Below are 21,085 nucleotides of genomic sequence, written 5' to 3' on the forward strand. Positions count from 1 at the left end.
TCCCTGCACCCAGAGGAAACTCATACCATTTTTGCCTCTGATGGGAAAACTTACTCCTATTTGTTTTGGTCTGGAGGCAGAAGTCTAAATTAACCCTCTCTGTGCTGGAGGGTTTGCCTTGAACTTCCCCTAAATTTGAGGTAGCATGAGTTGAAGGAGGATTAAATAAGCTGATAGCTTCACGTTCATTTCTGGGTTTAGACATCCTTTTTTTCCTGTGAGAGAATTACCTCCTTGTCTGCTTTCTTAGAAAATATTGGTGACTTCTTTGGTGAGAGCAGATATTAATGGCAGATGTGTCTTTTTTTTTTTAATGTTATAGCTGCTCCCAATCTCAAAAATATCCATCTCTGAAAAATGAAAATCATTCATAGTAAGTATTCCTGACAACTGATCTTTAATTTGCTTTTCCTTCCCTCAGCAGTTGATGATAATCTTTGTAACATATATAAAGTTTTCGGAAGTTGAAAATCTAGGCCAAACTTGCTTCTCAGATGGTTTAATGGTAAGTGTTGAGATGAATGATTCTATTACCTTTAATGTTTGCATTTTAACAATTTTTTTTCCAGATGTGATTTAATGACAAGATGCTGGGCCCAAGAACCTCACAACAGACCTACTTTCTCTTACATTCAGGACAAACTGCAAGAGATAAGACGCTCTCCACTGTCCTTCATCCACTACCTTGAAGACAAAGAGGCAGCAACTGGAGTCATAAACCAGGCTTTTGAAGGTGAGTCTGGGCCAGTACCTGCTGTCCCCGTGGCCTCTTCCCTGTGAACAAAGTGGGATTCAGCAGTTCTTTTCATTGCATTTGTCACTGCCTTAAATTCTCTGCCTATAAAATGGGAACACCAAAGTTTTACCTCTCTCATAATGAACTTGTAAAGATTGATTAGGTGCCATTAACTAGGATGCATTAGGTAAAGCACATATAAGATCACCAAGCAAAGAGACCCCTATGAGGTTGCAACTGAGCCTGCCTCACAGAGACATCCAGCTTGCATCTAAATTTTTGATACTTCATGACCGTGTTCTGCTAAAGTAAATGCTTAAGTTCCTTGTACAGCCAGGAGAGCTTTAGAAGGCTTCCACGTGGAAATCTGTTCCAATATCAAAGGCATCTACTCCCTCTCCATCAGCTAAACATGGCAGTTAGGCACTTACTTTAGGTGTACTGATTCAGTAGTTGCCTGAAAATGAGGCATAAATTAGGTACCTAAGTAAGGCAGCCTTTATCCTAGCCCGAACTGTGATAGCTCCCGCCAGGAGTCACATCATGCCTGTGCTCTGCCCACTGTGAAGGAATAAAACAAAGTGATGCTAGGGAAGATATACTTAAGACATGGGACACAACAAAGCCCAATTATATAAGAACATTATTAAGGTTGCGAAGACAGGAATTAAAAAAATCGGTGATGCTAAATTTTAAGTTGTCTGTGCAACTGTGATTCAAATCGTCTAAACATGGAAATGAATGTCCTGACTGTGCCAGAACAAGAAGCTTTTCACATCCTGCAGTAATTCCTGGCTGGCTAAATCTTGAAAAAAAGTGAAGTCTTAGTAAACAATGTGATCTGAAAATCTGCAAAAAGAAAGTTTTTATCAGTTGAAATTTTTCACTTTTATTTCATTGGGTGGGTGGTTTGGTTTTTTTTAACGTAACCTGTTTGCATTCTATGGTTTTCTAATGAAAAATATTTCCTGTTAAAAGAATTACTTTCCATTCTAAAAAAGCAAAACTTAGTTGTTTCTAAAATATCTAAAGGTTTTGTTTTGGGTTTTGGTTTTGTTTTGTTTTGTTTTGTTTTGTTTTCCTTCACACATGTTGTTGAGCTAGGAACTCACCCTGCTTCATAAACAGTTTTGGTACATCAGCATTTTGTGATTTCCTAAAAACTTCCTGATCCATTCCAGGAATGACAGAGTACTCAATTACACAACTATATGTAGTCATTTTTCTACAGGATTCTACCTATATTCAATTCACTGGCATTGTCCAATGCTCAGTTAATGATAGTCTATATGATATTTTGCTAATCTTTATCATTTGGTGTAGCTTTACAAATGCCACTTTATCCCCATTGTGATTTCTATGTCAGATCCAGTCTGTGCATCACATGTTTATATGTCATTACAAGACTAAAGACTTTATCAAGACACGATGGGACCAAAGTAAGCCAGCACTGATAACATATCATTTCACGCTTTTTTAACAGCTGATTTTGCACCCTTACGCTATAATGAAAAGCTTTATATATTTGCATGTAGTGTAATTTCCTAGTTTCTTTAAGGGCATCTTCAGTCTGAATAGTGGAGTTCAAGAAAGAGATACTTAATCTGGCACAAATCTAAGCCTGGCATTAGCTCAGGAAAGGAGTACAGCCAATGAATTAGGCACTATGCCCAAGCTAATAGGCCTTGCATTTTGGATGGGCTTTATCTCACCTAAATGCAGCTGTCTAGAAGCTAGGAGTCTCATCTAAGATACTCTTCTAGATAACTTTTTGCAGTCAGGAGCAGAAACAGACATCTCCAGAGTGACAACTCCTATGTTTTAGGCATGTATCATAGCATGAAAGGGGTCACCTTTTGCCTTTCTCTCCACTGATGATGTCTGGAATCTAGGTGACTTGCCATATTCGACTTGGATGCAGCATCTTGGACTAGATGTTTAATTTTCAGATGGCTACAGGAACACAACATCCACTGGACACAGGGCTGTACTGATCCAACTGCTTGCATCTACTCCTGAGCTAGCATGGCTTCCTAGCTTAGACATCTTTGCTCTGCATTCCCCAATTCCATGGGCAACAGAGACATGAAAACTAAGGGAGCTAAGAAATTCTTGTGGCATTACATCAATATCTGTTAAAATCTTTAGCAGGGCTGAAACTTTTAAATACGAGCCTCCCCTTCTGCTGCTTGGAGTTGGGGAAAGAGGCTGGAATATAGGTTGTCATCCTTTTGGTGGAGCAGGCCTGGCACAGATATAACATGGAAGGATTTTAGTTTCAGTGCAACTCTCTGCTTAGCATCTGTCAGCTAAGCGTGATCTTTCCCCTGCTGTTAACTTACCCAATCTAGGCAAATCATTACTTTCACTGGGATGACAAATACATATTCTTAATGTAAAAAAACATTATTTTGCCAAAATTTCAGGTTCTGCCACACAGAAGAGGTCACAGAGAAAAAGCCATTGCTTTATTTGTTTGCCAGGGACAAAAGTAGCGTTCTTAGAAATGGCCAAGTTATTGAAAAGGAAAATATGGATTGAGGTTTCCATGAAAAGTTTCACTTCAATGGTTAAAATTCGAAAAAAAACAGTTTACTACAGAAAATGTGGTTGTATAACGGACTTCTAGGGTAGTCTTAATAATAGTGGTACCCCATAATGTACGTTATATTCAGGAAATCTGTTGGCAGTGGTCACTTTTTAAATCAGACTCCATTAAGCCTGTTTATAATAACCTAGTTGGTAAAATCTGGCCCACTGTGGTAAGCAGGGCAATTCAATGCAGGCAGAGCTTTGGCAATAACTCCCAGAGCCAGCCTGTTTTGCTCGGCACACTCTCTCCCTGAGCCTTACCCTTTTCCCCACCACATGCCCTGTTCCCTCTTGTGGCTTCCCCGCATTCTTCCCTTTCCATAGGCTCTGCCCAGCTGTTGTTGCCACAGACCCAGTGCTGGATCTGCATTGGGATGGGAAAACAAAGCAATTGTTTTCATGCTTCCATTCAATGTTTTTGTGCTTCAGTTCTTGAAACTCCTCCTTAACTTCTCCTCAGGCTCGTTTGGTGATTTTCAGACAGGGAACGCCCATCAGGAAACAGTATAGCTTGAATTTTATTCATCTACATATCATCCGTTCATTTAAATGTGTTTTAAAAGACTAAACACTTTATAAGCTCTTTACACATCTCTATAATGCACATACTTATTTCCCTGTATATTCATAGTTCACCTGTAGGTTATCTCCCTCTTTTCCCAAGTACAGTCTTCACAAGCCCATTGAAATGCTATGCTGCGTACTTGACTGAAGGCCTAGAGGCCTGGTGATGTCTTAATGTTGCTGGATTATCTGATCAGGGACACACGCATGTCAGTTTTCTGTAGCTCTCCAGCCTTAAATTAATTCAACAGTTTTTCTGCCTGCGATGTAAATCCCATGCAGCGGAGTTCAGTGAAAGGTGGGCTCCAGAAGCGTGATTGATTTAAGCAAGAACCGGCAATTCAGGTTCTAGTTGAGCTTCCAGACTAAAACGTGTGCTCCATTATGACCCTGTCATAAACAGTTCGGGGCATGGAATATGTCTCAGTTTGTGGTTTGTAAAACACTGTATAATAAGTAAATTATTTTTTTAAATTTGCATTCATTTTTAGCTGGGACTAAGTGAAGTACTTGTTGTGTTTGTAGTAGTAGTAGAAAGATGACAGCCAAAACAAATAATCCAAAAGACTGTTCCATGATGGATTGTCCTGGATAACATTTTCCAAAAATGTTACACGGTCATTGGCCTTTGTGTGTAATCAAACTCCTGCCATGAGCCTACCGCCAAGAAATGCATGCTCTCAACAGGAGACTTGGTTCCAAAAGAAAGAGCCAAATGTCAAGCAAAGTGAACGACAGGCCTCAAAATAACTATGATACTTAGCCCTACATGGAATCATACATGTTCCAAATTCTGTTGAGCCTTACCTACTTGTAGGTAGCCACACCTTTAGCAGGTCCATACATGCTGTCAGTGATATTTCATAGGTGGAAGAGCTGGGAAATGTTAAATTTTCTCAACAACATTAATGCCGGTGCAGTATGACACACAGATTGCAAGTGTGGGTGAACTAATACAGACAGTATGTTAGTGGTCTAGACAGCACGCTAACAGGATAGTGTGGGGATGGCAAAAGAGACATCGGCTTTGTCATTGCAAGAGTTACCTTTCTCAAGGAGGTGTCAAGTGGCAATAAATATGCCTGAGCAATACCAGCAGCTCCTGGCACTGCTGCTTCAGAAGGGAGGGAAGCCAACTCAGGACCAGGAATGGGTCTACCAGTTTAGAGCTTCTCCCTTCTTGCTCTTACGGGCTTTCCCAGGACAATGATCGTGGGCATTAAGTAGCATTAACAACATTTTTTTGAGTGAGGGAAGCACTATCCAGTTAGAGGACTGAGACACCAGTGGGTTTTGAATCCAATGCGAATTGATTGAGCAGAGGCCTCATCACCAGAGTCCCCATTCATTGCTGAAAGATAGGCTGTTCTTCCCCCAGTTTCAAGAAGTGCAAATGAAATGTCATGAATCAGCGTGCTAACAGGATGGCCCTGCATTGCTGTAAAAATAACCAGTCCATCTATTTTCAGACATAACTTTTTACATTTGTAAATACAAGACAGCACTATATTTTTTTGGGTCCCAAGCGTGCCCCTTTACGGATGGAAGCACCTGTTTGTTTTGGCAAATGTCTTCGCCGACATCAGACAACTGGGCATTAAGCAGCTGGAGCGGCTCCTTGCCTTTATGACCCAGGAGGACTATTCTTATCAGTGCTGCTCCCCACAATCCCTTTTGGACCTATAAGGAACAAATGTCTAATTGCTCAGAAGCTGTGTCACAGCACCACACTCTTAGTGCTAGAAGTGTCTCCTCTGGTGAGAGGAGATGCAGGGCAGTTGGAGGGAGCCCGAGGAAATCCAGGGCGAAAGATTAAAGACTAAAAGGAAACACATTTGGCCTCAAAACCATCATTTTTAAATCCCTAGACTGTAGATGTTGCTTGAAAAATGTGGGAAGATAAAAGTTAGAAAATGTTTCCTATTTTTGCTTTTCTTTCCAAAGCCACTGACTCAATGTATTTACTTTTCTCAGCAATTAAGGTACTTGCTAAAAATGTTGCTTTTTTTTTTTTTTTTTTTAAAATCTCAGTGCAAAATTTTGTACTGAAGAGATTTTATATTAAAATCTGGAATCAGTGATTTCACCATTAATTATATGTCTGCCTTCTCTGCTGGGTGAGTAGTACTGGTTTGCTGTTCCCTGTGTAAGTCATCAGTTTATTTTCCTAAAACCAGCTGCCTTTTAAAAACTATTCTGCACACCTCTCTGAACTTAAAGTAATCACTTGGACAAACGGAAGCTTCTCTAAAGCAGATGTGTTGATAAGAGACATTTTTAAAACCTTGTATCTAGTCTCCTTTGTATTTTTCTGAAATTCAGTAATCCTCTTCCCCACTTAGCTTAGTGAGTGGCTGACCCAAAGCCAGTGGAGGTCAGAAAAAAGGCTTCTTCCAAAACAGTGAGTGGTTACAAAGCTGCAGGGAAAGGGAGACTTGGTGGCGTGATCGTTTCTTATTTGTCCCCTAGACAAATGCTGTTTGATTCCAGAGAGCACATGTAAGCTATATGATACTGCAAGGAAAGCCATGCTAATATTTTGCCTTGGACTGAGGAAAAAAAATCAGATGATATGATGTTATAAGAGCTGACTTTTGTGTAGTGTGGGTGTATAGATATAAGGAACCAAAACTCAGGCATTGCATTTACGCTGGCTGTCTAGGCTGTTTGACAGTCACCAGAGAGTTGTAGATATATTCAGGGGATGTTATTGTGTAAAGGTAAGGATGTGAAACAAGCATCTCCACAAAGGGACTCATTCCTCCTTTCCCTCTCCATTGATGGGTAAGGCAGCCTAGGCAAGGAGCTTAAACTGGACATGTAAGGTCTGGGTGATCAAAAATCATTAAAATGAATCCTGCTTTGTGACCTGGAGAAGGGGGGGTGCTTTCCTATTTATAGAGTCTTATTGCATTGCAGCAAATGTGGAACTGACCTTTTTTGGTGCTCTTCTTATATTGTAAATGATAATGAACAAGATAATAAACAGGTTTATATCTATATTTCCCAAGGCAGCTTCTTGCATACAGAGGTTTCAGTCCACAGATCTCTGAAAAATCTATTAAAATAAGAAGAAAGACAGGCAGTCAATGCTTCAAGCAGTTTAGTGCAGTGGAAATGCAGGATGAGCAAAATTCTCACTTTTAGCACCTTTAGTGTCTGAGAGAATAGCAAAGCTTGGTGAGTCACCCTCAAACCATGCAAGATCATATGCTTCATTAGACAGGAAACACAGATATATCTCCACTGATATATAATACAGAGTGGAGTATTAAAACGGATATATATTTGTTCTATTTATATTCTTACTGGCAACATGCAGAAACTGAAACACAGCACCTCCAGCTCCAGGTGGCCAGCAGGTATCAGGAAAATACTCTGTACACAGGAACAATCTCCTTGAGCTAGCCAACATAGCTGAGGTGGAGAAGTCAGGGTTCAATAGCCACCTTTTTCACCCTTAACAAAGATATGTCATCAAGGGCTTCTTTTGAATGTGTTCACTGTGGGGTACATCTTTCAGCCATGCCAGTAAGTCAGCCAGTCTCTTGTTTACTAGCACGTACATTGTGTGGCAGGGACAAAGGGCAGAGTATGTGTGAGAAAAGCAGGAGGATATCAGTGGGAAAAAGTAAACGTGGCTGCACTTCTAAATACCTTACCATATTGAAGGTGCTAAGCATCGTGTGGGATTATGTTACCCAGAATTAGTAATGTCTCAGGCTGGCTACTTAGCTGGTGTAAATCAGTGGCATCCCACTGGTTTCTATGGAGCTTTGTTAATTTGTGCTAGCTGAGGATCTGGCCCTGAAATAGCTGTAATAGAAGATCAGTATCTCTAGATCAGTTTGTTCAGTCTCTACCAATCAGCTTTTCTACCGACTTTTTTTTCGTCTTGTATGTTGTCACCTTCTGAACTTAAACACCCAAAAAACCATCTGCTTATCAAGACATCATAAAAATTTGCACCCTTCCAGGCAGGACTTCAAAACATGTTGTGAGCCCACACAGCCTACGGAGCCGGCAAGGAAAGACACTCTGCGCTCGCCAGGCAGGATACGTGACCCGGCTCGGCACCGCGGCTGCCCTGCGGCAGGAAGCAGCCGACTGACATGCTGAGATTGGGAAGGGGGAAGCACAGATTTTATCAGGTTAGGACCGGTCTCCTCAGAGGAGGCTAAGCAAGCAAACTCCATCTCTTGTTAGTATGAGTCAGACGATCACAGTTTCTTGTGTCAATTAATGCGGGGCTCTCTAGAGTAAGCTTCTGCCTCCCCCTGGAGAGATGCGTTGTAATTAATTTACCTGCAGTTTGGTTCCGATGTTGTGCTTTAAGCACACCACTAGTAGGAAAAGTGTCCAGCAAGGCCAAAGCTACATGCATTTAGGACCTGAGACAGGTATCTATGCATGTACAGTGCTGAGCTTTGACCATGCCATTTTAGCTATTGGAAGCAGTCTACCTGAGCGAGCACAGAGCTCAGTGGGAACCTGCTTCTCAGCAGAGCACTTCTCAGCCTGTAGAAAGCTCTGGACTGCCAGAGCTAGCCTGCCTCATGCCCTGAGGTAGGTTGTTTAAAGTGAACGTGGGTAACTTTACACTATGCAGCAGTCCACAGTGTAGACAACTCCTCAGGATTTAAGCGTTTGGAGTTGACTCCCCAGCACGACTTCAGATTCCATGAAGGTGTTCCTTGGACGCCTCCTCTCGGGGCGTTTTGTTGGCTCAGCCAGGCTTTGCTTGTGAAATCTGAGGGGATCACATCACATGGTTTATCCTGCATTTACTCACGTATAACCCAGCATGACTATACATCAATCAACTAATTTTAGCAATGTTAAAACTGAAAAGAAAAGAATGATATCTCATGAATATACTGACCTGCCTCCCCACTCCAACTTCTCTCTATCTTCCTTCAAATTCTTGATGTTTTTTGGAAGGGGCTTCCAAAGATAATTCAGAATTCTCTGCATTGGCTTATGGCTTCCCAGGGTGTTGGTGGTGCTTCTAGCTCTCACATTTCTGGAGGAATTTTGCAACATAGAATGATTTTTTTCCCTCGGTTGCTCATTTTAAGTATCTTCTATCTCCACCCATCATATCACTAAGTGAGGAAAAATTATTTGCTTGCTTTGCTGACTTAGATGAGAGGCAAGCATTGTACTACATAACTTGACATCTTTGCACAGATTTTTTGGCTTGTACAGCAGAATGGTGCTAAGCTTTCATAGGTGCCGAACACTGCGCTAAGAGATGACACAACAGTGAAGGAAAGGGCACTTATAGTCAAAAATCTCATTGTGAAAGTGGCAAAGTAGTGTCATGTCATAGGAGAAAGGACATCAACATTATATTCTTGCTCTGTCTTTGGACAGGGTAAGATATTCTGCAAAAATAGTTTTTCTTGCTTATCTTGTACCCAAAGATCCAAAAGTAAAACCAAGGCAAGGTGTTTTTGATTTTTTTTAGCTCTTTTTCTCTATAATGAGAAACGCAGTGGGGCATAGGCTGAAAAAGGATTATAACATTTTATATATTCTGTAGTTCTTTGGACCTGTTGGGGAAAGAATTAGTAATGTATCTATATATCTGGTAAAAATATCTCAGTGACCTCATACTCACATTTGTGTAAACATCACCTCATCAGTTCCAGATACTTATACAGGAAACAAATCTGAATGCTCCTCTAGTGTTCTATACTTAGGCAGGTCAGCCGGCATATGTCTGGTCTGTAAATACCCAGTTTTACTTGGGTCCTTATTTTAAGGTTTCTCTCTTAAGAGTTTGCTGCAAACATGCCCTCAGCATTTGCCAGTGTGCCTTTTCCAAAGCAACGTGCCCCTGAGGGTTCCCATTAAAAGCTTTATTAAACAAAAAACAAATACAAAGAGGAGCTGTACTGGTTGGTAAAGGCTTAGTCAGGATTGAATTACTAAATATTGCCATAATAGTCCTGAACTGACAAAGTGAGTATCAAATGATTTTTCGTAGCTGTCAGTCACTGTGGTATGTGACCACAGTTTGCTCTATGGCCCAATCCCCATCTTGCTAATAGGTTTATAAAATGAAAAATTCTCCTTCAGACTTTTCCTGATAATCTTTCCTAATGGACTCTAGCATGTGGAACAGACTTCTGACTTTATAGCTTGGAGGGGTGTGCGATTGTAGTGACATAATAAATTGTATGATGTTGCCTGGTGCCACACCACAATGCTTGCGATTCTTTTGAACAGATAACTCTGAATGTCGCATGCTTAATTTTCCAGTTGTGAAGTAAAATAAGGAGGGAGTGTAATAAAAGAAGGTACATGTTACAAAAATAAATGCAAAAAATAACAACAATTATAACTTGAGCCTTTAGTTAATCATTTTTACAGTTTTTTTAAAGATATATCACCTGTGACAGATTTCAGGCAACTCTGTACATGTGAACAGCATCAAATTAGGGAAAAAAGATGTTTTCAGAAATGGGAAAAACACACTGGATTGCCAAGTTCAAGCTTCTAGAAAGACAGAATATTACAAGTCCTCTAGAGAGACAGTATATAATGATTTAGTAGGTAGAAAACTGCCTATGTTGCAGGACTCTTTAGCGGTATTATTAGCAGGGTTACACAAAGGTACAGATTAAAATCACTTTGGCTTTATGCAGGCTATCTTTACTACCAAAGAAGCAAGTCATGTGTTCATAACTGTATTGCTGCCTGGGGAGGTAGGAACGGTGATGACCAACCTTCCCTAAGTGTTTTGCTTAAAGCTATAATGCCCACAGGCAATAGCAGAAAAGAAATTTGAATTATCAGTCACCCTTTATGTGGTCACTAGACCAACTTTCTCCAACAGCTGTCTGTTTTTGTTTGCTTTCTAATACTACATGTATATCGCTGGGTTGTTGTCTTTTTTTTTTTAAACGCAGATAGTGATGTTCCATGTGCAGATTCGGACAGTATTCTTTCAGCCATGCTAATGGAAACAAGGAATCAAGAGGGCTTAAATTATTTGGTATTAGTCAAAGAAGGCAACCAAGATCAAGGAAGCATCAACTCTGCTGAACTTAGTTAAGTCTGGTTCCCTCTGTTTGAAAGAAAGAGGGAAAGAAGAGAAAAAGCTCTACCAAAGAAGACATAAACCAAGGAGACTATTCTGCACATCGTCATACTTACAGAGATGTCTTAAAAAACCAGAAACTCTCTAAAACACTAAGACTACCAGAAAATACCATAAGGTAATGAATGACGTGTAGCAGAATATGACAACAATTACGTATCCTTTGGTTTTCTACATGTTATGGTTTGGGTGTGTCACAGGAAGTAGTTTAAGGGAATAAAACATAATCGGACAGCAAGTGATCTTACTGTGGCGTTGATTAAATTTATGGAATCACATACACCTCAGACACAAGCAGTCCTTCCAAAAAGGGAGTACTGGTACGCTGTTTCAAAGAAGGGACCAACTCCCTCATGAAAAGAAGAAACAGTTGAAATCTAGCTTCATTGTGCACAAACAAGATTTTACAAATTGAAAAACTAACTAATTATTTTTGTATTTTTATGAACTCCACATCAGAAAGCAATTGAAGAAGGGTGACTGGGTTGTCCACTGCTGGGGATGGTCTATTTTGCTATTTAATTTAAACAAACACTTGCAATCATCTTGAATGTTAAGTTGCACAGCAATTGATCTGTGAATCTAGACAGTCCTGTTTTCTAACATTTCTTTTCCTTTCCCTTTTTAATGTTCATCATCCTCGCTTATTTTTTATCAGACTGGGTGAAGGGAGATACTTTTCCTTGATGTGTTCGGAGATCAAGTCAAAGGATATAATAAAATTATACATAAATCATTACTGAATATAAGACCACAATAAGCTTTTTGGAACATTTCATCATGAACAGTAGTTTGCAAATTATGCAGAGCTATTCACTGACATCTGTCAGGAAGCTAGAAACATGCTCTGACTTTATGGAAATATTTGATAATGGGGGGCACTGAAGAGGAGTAAAGGCACTATCTGATGTCAGAATGTATAAATTTTTAAGATGTAACTAACTCCACTGAAATCAAGCTTCAAAAGTTTCTTAAATGGAGAACCAACACAGGTGACCAAGAAATTTGGTTTTTGACCATTTTACTAAAACAAAATAGAAACTGAGATATTTTGAATTAGGATTCTTCAAAGTCCCTGACAAATCCCATTCAAGAAGTCTATAGTTATATAAATATTTTTTTTTCTTCATCAACAAATTAGTGTAAAAGCCAGATTTGCTAACAACAACAATTACAACACTTCACTATGCTCACCAGACCATGAGTGATGGATAAATAAATAAATATAATGTTTCCTTCCTCTTCAAGTGCTGCTTGCTTGATTGTATAGCCATTCCTCCCATGTCAATAACTTAAACATGAGTAACATTGACTAACCGGTAGCATGTGCTAGCCAGAAACCAGGAAGATCCCAGTTCTGTAGTCACCACACCTGGATGACTTCACGCCCGTGCATAATTCCACTTAACTCAAGAGGACTGCTCAGTCAGCAAGCCACAAAGAAAGGTTTTTTAAAAAACAACAAGACTTCATATGATATCTTTTTCTTTAGCAGGAGAAGCCTTCAATCCTGCCAAAATTTTTTCTAGGCAACAGCTTTCACAGGCCTCATGACCGTGCCTGTGACGTGATTACCCAAGTCGATTCAGTTTTGTGTAGGTCTGAGTTGGAAAAGAATCATGCAAGAGCCTATCCAACATGGATAAACTGGGTTAATGGGCATGGTGAGCGTCGGTGACAGACAGCAGTCAGAAGTAATGCCCTTGGTGTCTTGAAGTAGTCACAAATACCCAAAGTGACACAGAAAGAACAGAGGGGAAGGTAAGTCTTGTTTTGTCCACATTTTGGAAGTGTTGCAAGACGAGACTAGTTTTAATGGAGGATTTATCACAGCATGGTGAGGAAGAAAATGTCAAGTTTATTGCATTGCCAATAAATGAAAGCTCAGCATATTGACCAGTGATCTATGCCTTTTGCACCTAATAGTATGAAAAATGTATTGGACTGGATAAAACACAAATGTCCTGATGCAAATCTAAGGATCCTGATCTATAACTTGCTGAATTCAGTGGAAGACACAATACCTACCCTTCCCCATAAGTGCAGTGATCTGAGGCACGCTCAGTGATACAACGTCAGCTCTGAGCACGGCCCTACCCTTCACTCCATTCTCCCTCTCATTTCCCTGCCTTAGAGGAGTAAGTATACAAATGCAACTATTCCACTGAGTTATGGTAAAGCTAAATTTTATGTGCGCAAACGTACCGCACTTGCATCCACCCCTGATGCTACTTGCAAAGAGTTTCTTAATCCCTCACGTTTCTGTATCACCCTTCTCTTTACACATCTTCATCATTTCATCTTCTCTGTCTCACCAAAGTGATGCTTCCTCTCTTCATTCAAACTCTTCATGATGATTCATGTTTTACTCATCAACTCTTATTCACTCTCAGGAGGACAACTCTCGCCTTCAAGCAGCCAGCCCCTGATGACAGTTTTCATAGCTACTTTTGGAGATGGTAGGGGAGACACACATATAAGAGGTGATGAGAATGAAAGACCTTTTTAGCATATTCTGTCTTGGGCAGGGAAACGGGCACTACCTGGCCTGTGTTTGTGTCTGACAGTTGGTACCTCCTCCTGTGGCAGATCAAGGGAAAGAGTCAAGAAAGCCTTGAGTTGAAGTGTCTTGACTTTCAAGGCTATAGGTTTTTAAGTAAGTGTAAATGGGTTTAAGGGTGATAATGTCATTTAAAGGAGATATGTGTTTAGGGGAGAAAAGAATCCTGACATATCAGAAAGGTTAAATATGAGATAAGGGCACAGGCAAAGCAGTTGTTGTGACCACACTTGCGTCACGTGCTGCTGAGAGACTTATCCTCAAGCGTGGAGGCAATAACGTGGATTTTTACTTTCTTCATTTAAGGTGTACAGTGAGACTGAGTCTAGGGTGTGATATCTATGTAGTAAGAGGAATTCTTTCTGGATTTCCTTGTAAGTCAGAGGAAGCCACCTAAATAAGAGGAGAAACTTGTCCTGGGAAGATTCTCTCTGCAAGAGCTGGAGGAACCAGAAAGTGATGTCTGAAGTCCGAATCATAAATGCACTGGGTTCCTGTCAGCAATTCCAAAAGCTTCTTAACAAAAGCATCATTCTCAGGCTAGTATAAAGCAGATGGACCCAATCTTCACCAGCTGTAAATCAGGTTAAATATGTTAAGCTACACTGATGTACAGCAGTGGAGAAACTGCCTCCGAGTCTTTAGCTTCTCAAGATTTGGCCTGAGACAGGTAGACCTATGCCCAGCCAGTTCCTGAGCAAAAGATGGCTAATCTCCCTAAGCCTCCTCCTCTCCATTTTATTGCTGAGCACAACATTATATGGCATGGAATATCTCTTGGGTTAGTTCGATTCATCTGCCTGGTTGTGTCCCCGCCCAACCCCTTGTGCACCCCCAGTCCATTCAGAGAAGGCTTTGATGCTGTGCAAGCGTTTTTCAGCAATAACTAAACATTATTGTGTTATCAGTATCGTTTTGGTAGCAAATCTAAAACACAGCAGAAGATGAGCTGCTATGAAGAAAATAAACTCCAACCCAGTACAGTCTCTAACCTGCCCGGGAAGAGGAGACGCGTGCCCCCAGGCGCTGATCAGGGGATGCCCCAGGTGAGCCTCTGGGTCGCAGCCGGTTACTGTCTCAGGCTCTTCCTTGTCCCTTGACGCCAGCACAGACACTTGGCGAGATCACTGAGCAGCCACGGTGAGCATGCTTCAGGATGTGATACCACACACGACCCACTAGTGCTGGGCTCTCAAATGGCAATGACTGAACTCTGAGCCGTGCTTGGACAGACATGGACATACTATGTGGCTTTAGTTGGCTTATTTAATCTCTCAGCTGCAGACTTGACATCCATATGAATGGATGAAAAATATTTACTGCTACCTATGAATAGTATTTACTACAACATAACACAAATGCTGTGGTGATTAATTAAAGTTTGTAAGTTATTTTGTAAATGTGAAGGGCTAGGGCAGATGTTACTTATTTACTAAGGCAGCATTTTCAGTGGCATCAATCCTAGGTCTGCTAGCTTCAGTCCCCTTGGTCTACAGCAGCTGGTAACACCCGACCATCAGTGCATTTCTGTTTTTCAAGGTTGTCTGCAAGGGCTTTTGAGCCCGCACATACTGATGACCAGATCTATCCAAAACCTGTGTACCTCATACTTTCCATTTGGGACCACGATCAAGATCCTACAAAGGAAAAACCAATGCTTTATGACCAAAATATTGAGCCCTTACTGGGGCAAAGATAAAGTTATGGAAAGTTTGCGTGTAGCTGCTGCTGAGAGATACGCCAGGCTTCAGTGGGATCACTCGCTTATCCCCGTGTGCCACAGAGGGAGTGCTCAGCAGTTTGACATGAGCTATGGGAACGTGGCTGCCAAGGGCTCTGAAGGGAAAACTTATACAGCTTATACAGATTTTTTGAGATATGAAAGGCAAAAGACGTGTTTGCTTGTATCACGTAGGACTGAAAAACGTGGGGTGTCAAGATGATTTCTTTGCCTTTTTTATATTTAACATTCAGGTATCATCTTCTCTGGGAGACTTTATGGTCAGTCATTCAATGAAATCATCCCAAGATTTGAGGAGCTTAAAAATGACCACCAGAAAAGCAAAAGGTTGTACAGCTACATGGCTAAGACAAGTGTTTTCTATTAGTCTTTGTTACCTGCAAAAACTAAGAAGTGGCGGGGACAAGAAAGGCAAAAGCTGAGTTCACCACAGCCTTGCTTATCTGAGAAAAGCTTGAGCCAGGACCCAGGGCTGAGACTAAAGCTGTTGTTCCTCAGCTTTCCTGGTACCCTAGATAACAGAGACCAGTAACATCCTCCAGATCACAAGGCCCCTCAAAATTTGGTTCCCTCACCACTTGTATGGAAGGCACAAAGATCCTGACAGCAGGACCAGTGCCTCCTTGCTTCCCACAGCTGTTTTCAGCAGGGAAAGTTTTACCATGTATTTGAATGGACTAATGTCTCCAGGTTTTTTCTTTTTTTTTTTTTTTTTTCTTTTTCTTTGACATCTGCGGCATGCTGCCTGTGATGGCTTGAGTCCTCAAGTGTGGCTTTACTGAGCATAACCGGGTGAAACTGATCCTCTGTGATTCAGGTTTAGGACTATGCATTTTAATAATAACTGTGAAGGCAAGCTTTCTTCTAGATTGAAATTTACCTCTTTCTACACAAAGCTGATCTTAATTCAGCTATAACAGACCTGAAAATAGTTGTTATAGAAAAGAATGTCTGTAAAATAGCCCTGACAGGTCTGTTAATGACTAAAAAGTTCTAATTCACCTTCATTTATTTTACTTGATTTTTGAAAGTTTTTCTTACACACACACATTGGAGTGAGTTGCAGGAGCTTGCATACCAGGTGGATTTTTCAAACGATCATGGCTCTATTTATAATGACACTTGGCACCTCTAACTGACATTATATTTTAACTCTAATAAATAACCAGAAACCCAGTGCATCAAAGCCAAGTGACGATGCCAAAATATTGTCATTATTGCCAGTGACATGACTGATACCACTGTATAAAATAACCTTTTTTATAATGTGTTAACTTCTTCTTCAGATGACGTCTTCCAGTTGGAGGGTGTTCATTACTGCCTTCTGTCTTTTACGGTAAGAATAGAGTTGTAAAATAGCCACTCTCTGTTTGGACACCAATCCCTTTTGCAGTGCTGTTGACATAGCTGGATCTTCTTTTTCCTGCTTTTTTTCCTCTCCTATCTTCCCTGACAGTACAAGTCACTTAGTGCTTGTTAGGGATGAGGCCGCTGAAATGCTTTTGCTGTCCTATGCAGTACAGTAAGCAACTACAGTTGCCTCTTCATCCATCCTATAGGAAACTCAGTGGAGTTTCAACATCGTTTTGTAGCACCAAAATCTCATGACTCTGATGAATCTCCTGGTGTATTTCTCTTCACGTATCCAATTTTCACACCTTTCCAGGAGGGCTGGCCGTGTGTAAGTTCTCAGTAATTTCCAGTCACAAATATATTTAGCTTTCTCTTACAGGGAAACAGGAGAGGCAGAACTCTGGGAGTCACAGAATTAACCTTTTACGAGAATATCTTCTCTCACATCTTCATATTTCTTCAGTCTGACATCACCATGTCCCCAAGGATGGAAACCTACTCACACAGTGCAGCCTTGTGTTCTTCAAGTAGGACCATGCCAGCTTTGTGCTTTCCTCAGTTTGTCTGCTGACATAGTCTTCGTTATCTTAACAGAGGTATCGCTCCGTAATTTTTGAGTCTGTTGCTTAAAGCACGAAGAATGATCCTCTACCTGAATCTACTAAAACAAAATTAGTGGCCATGATAAACCACAGTCAGTTGTCAAACACAGCCTCTTGCCTACCCCGCTCAGAGATGGCTCTTGGCTCTCATGGCAGCATCACCAGGTTAGACGCTGTCATTTCTCTTCACAGAAGCAAGCTGAGAAGGGACTGTTGGTCCTACTTCTTGCCAGCATTCAAGGTTGGCATTAAATAATTAATACAGGCATCGAAAATGAGGGAAAAATGACACACTTAGAAATATCTTTAGAAGTCTTTGTACACTTAATCGTGGTCTTGCAGCAGTAAGTTTAGGCGGTCACTAAGGGCCGGGTGAGATGTCACCAGGAAAAGGGTTTGACCTTACTGTAGCTCAGTTGTCAGGCCTGCATGCAGTAGTAGCCCTACTGCCACCAAAATCAGGCTTTCCCACTCTTCACTTTTAGGTTGCTCCTAATTTCTTTTCAGATCTTTTCTCCAGGGGATGCTTTCTGAAATGCCTACCTGTCTCCATATAGAAATGAATTTCTGGGGAAAAGCATTACTAAAAACCTCTTCAGCATTCTTTGATTCAATTTTATATTATATGATGAGTAAAATACTTGATCTTGGTGGAAGAAATATAAGAAAAGATGGTGACCAAGTGCCTAGAGCTGCAAGTGCCCTATTGCTACCGTGTGTGCACAGTTGTGTTTTGGCTCAGATCATAGACTCCTGCAATTTCAAAGTAGTCTATATGTTTCTGGGGCATGAGAAGCAAAAAAATAAATGTGAGCAATAAGATGGCTTTTAGAAGACAGGCCTATATACAGAGGTTGGACTGTGACTGAAAACTTACAACTGTTACTCTAAGGACTATGCAAATATAAAACCTGCAAATTCTTATCTGATCTACATGTTTTTTTTTAAATTGCAAGAGTGGCAAGTTAAGTGGCAAAGCAAAACAATAAAGTGCCCTGGGAGACACACTGCCAAAGAGGGCAAACAAAACCAAACACAAGTGCCCTCTTAAATGCAGGATTTGCATTTTCTTAGCAGAATAAACTCTCTGCCTTGACTCTCTGTGCTCTCACTGAAGTGGAGGTCATGGCTAGTGACAACTGGGAGCTGTTCCTGGAGGCTCTCTTGCCTTTTTAGGTTATGAGGGTCTCTGTGTGTTTAGGATAATATGATTGACGGCTCCACTCCGGCCCCAATTAGCACCCTATAATTTATTAGCTTCTGCTTTCAGATTATGCGCTAACTTCACAAATATTTCAACCACGGAAACAGCAGCTATCAAGTGTCTCTTTCCTGATCCAGCTCACTGGGACTGCAGTTAAATACAAGGAGGGAGCTGTGCAGGTCTGTCAAGAGAGAATAATCATTTGTGTCTGTGTGCAACTGGGGCTGTCCCAGCTCTTTAGGACTCGGCTTGTGGAAAAAAGGGGTTCTTCCACTGGATCGGGGCTTGGGGCTTGGTTCCTTCCACAGGGGTATGGTGCAGGATTGAGGCCAATATGCTGGCTCTTCCGGAGAGGGTCTGTGTTTGTCCAATTCTGTTTATCATAGAAATACTGATGCTTCAACTCCATGCAAACAGCACTGATTGATAGGAAAGTTTGTGTCCCTCCTAATGCCGTTCCTTTGCTCCTCATTTTTGCAGTGTGGGGCCAGAGCAGTATGTGCAGGAGGGAAGAGACCAGGTGAGGCAGGGGAACAGAGCGGGGATGAGATGCAGAGTCAGGGCTGAGGCCAGAAGTTGAGGAGAGGAGAAGTGAAGAAGTCAGGGAGGGGGGTGTGATGAACGAGGAGGGCACCTTGCAGCCTTACCTGGGCCAGGTGGGGCAGGAGGAAATGTGCCGTGCAGTGGGGAGATGGGGCACCCTCAGTAACATCCCGCGTGGTATTACATCTCCTAATGGGGCACCTCTTCTGTTTGGTATTATCCTGCCTTTACCGTGAATGTGAATAAGCAACCGACACATCCCTGAAGAAACGCTCCAGTCCTTGGTCAGCCTGCGTTTTTGTGGGCTGCAGCCGAGCACAGCAAAGGGAGGTGCCCATGTATGAGAGCGGGGCCCAGGGGCGCGCACCCCTGCACCCCGCGCCCCTGCACGGGCTCCTCCAGCGCCTTCCCCTTCTCCTGCAGGACCCGATGCAGAGACGGCGGGAGCACATGGCACCCCAGTGCCTCTCCATTACAATTTGTACTCACGGGTTTGCTGCACGTTATTCACAGAGTATGCCGGGCTAAGGAGGCAGTAGAAAGTGCACTGCAAAGGTAACTCCTCCTGTATGACTAGAGATGGACATGAACAGGGAGGCCCTGCTAGCCTGAGCTGCTTGTCAGTTCAGTCGGTTTAGAGAACAGTCTTAGAGTGCTGGGAACTAAATTAACAATACAGTTCCCAAGGCTGCAGCCCCAAAGCTTGGGAGCTGACTGAAGTAAAGCTTTTTTTCTTTTTTCTTTTTCTTTTTCCTTTTTTTCTTTTTTTCTTTTTTCTTTTTATTTTTCTTTTTTTTTCTTTTTTCCTTTTTATCCCCCTTTTTTATTTTTCTTTTAACGATCCCCTATTCCCATTTCCCTATGTGAAACTGCCTAGCCTACAAAATCCATACCTCACTCCTCCAAAGAATCACGACACAAGTCTCTCTCCTTCCCCTGCTGCAACTGCTCCTCTGGGTGGCAGGCCAGGGAAGCCAGCCAGGAGACCACATTCCCCCTGAGGAGCTGGCTCGCCCTTCTGTAATCAAAAGGGTACGTTGTTAATTACAACCCTTGCCCAGAAAAAGATGCACAAGAACTGCCAGCCACAGAACCCTGGTGCATCCAAAGCCACCAGCAGCTTTTTCCTCCCTTCTAGGAAGGGACCAACCTTTAAGCCCTCACTAGAGCTTGTCATGAACCTAAATAGGACTTCAAAGGGAAGGCGAGAAGGCAGTCCCTCCTGACCCAAGGAGGAGACAGGGCAGATAGATTTCCCTGGAGACGGGCAGCACGCAGTCCAGGGGAGGCACAGGGGATTACTCAGACTCTCTTTCACCTTCTCTCTCCTCCCCTCCTCGTCCTTTGCTTGGGGCTCCTATGGAAAACCCACTGGAAAAGGATGTGGGAAGTAAGCAACATCACCCTAAAGCTCTCCAACATTAGCTGTAATTACATTGCATGTAAGTGCAGGGGCACATACACCTGTGTCTAAGAGCTCTGTGCTGCATTCTTGCAACTGCAGCTATACTGAAGCAAAACCCTCATTAAAATAAGGTGGAGGCTGTGACCACAAATGTCCCATCCCCACTTCCATCCTTCCCTTGACAGATCACTGTTAACCTCAGAGTTCATTAAAACGGTATATTTTCAGTCCTTTTCAGAACGGGAAATAAATGCCTGCAGTGAACATGCCCAGAGCTCACTCTGCAAACTCCCACAAGCTGCTCTCCCTCAGCAGCAGCGGTTACCTCGCTATGCCCAGTACTGCCGTGCTCTGCAGCAGATCCTGTCCCTCTGCCTCCTTCCCTCGACTCTGCACGAACGGGTCGGGAGCTGTGTTTGTTCATCTGTCCCAGCCGGGCTAGTCTGTTTGTCAGGTGGGTGGGTGGAGAGCACAAGCCAGTGCCAGCCTCTGCCCGACACCCCGAGAGGGGCAGCAGGAGGATCTACTCTTCAGGCTGCAGGACTGGGGACTCACAGCCCTGCTCTTCTGGTGTGTGACAAGCATGTGACAATAAGACATACATAACATATAAGAAGTGTTTCTGTTGTATATCCAGATTTCCTGCAAGCATTCATGATCAAGCAATAACCTATAAC

The 21,085-nt window shown here is 42.0% G+C and overlaps 1 protein-coding gene across 1 annotated transcript in view; it reads left to right on the plus strand.

Moving 5' to 3' along the window:
* ROS1 (ROS proto-oncogene 1, receptor tyrosine kinase) overlaps nt 1-10,955 on the plus strand; it is a gene marked incomplete at both ends in the record, with an annotated part of 75,488 nt that extends 64,533 nt beyond the window's left edge. The window contains 2 exons of the mRNA XM_082305985.1: nt 570-733; nt 10,810-10,955. Coding sequence (XP_082162111.1) covers nt 570-733; nt 10,810-10,955 — 310 coding nt within the window. The remainder of the gene's footprint in view (nt 1-569; nt 734-10,809) is intronic.
* Between the last annotated feature and the right edge of the window lie 10,130 nt (nt 10,956-21,085).

Source organism: Platalea leucorodia (assembly GCF_965183815.1).
Source record: "Platalea leucorodia genome assembly, chromosome: 3".
Classification (NCBI taxonomy): Eukaryota; Metazoa; Chordata; class Aves; order Pelecaniformes; family Threskiornithidae; genus Platalea; species Platalea leucorodia.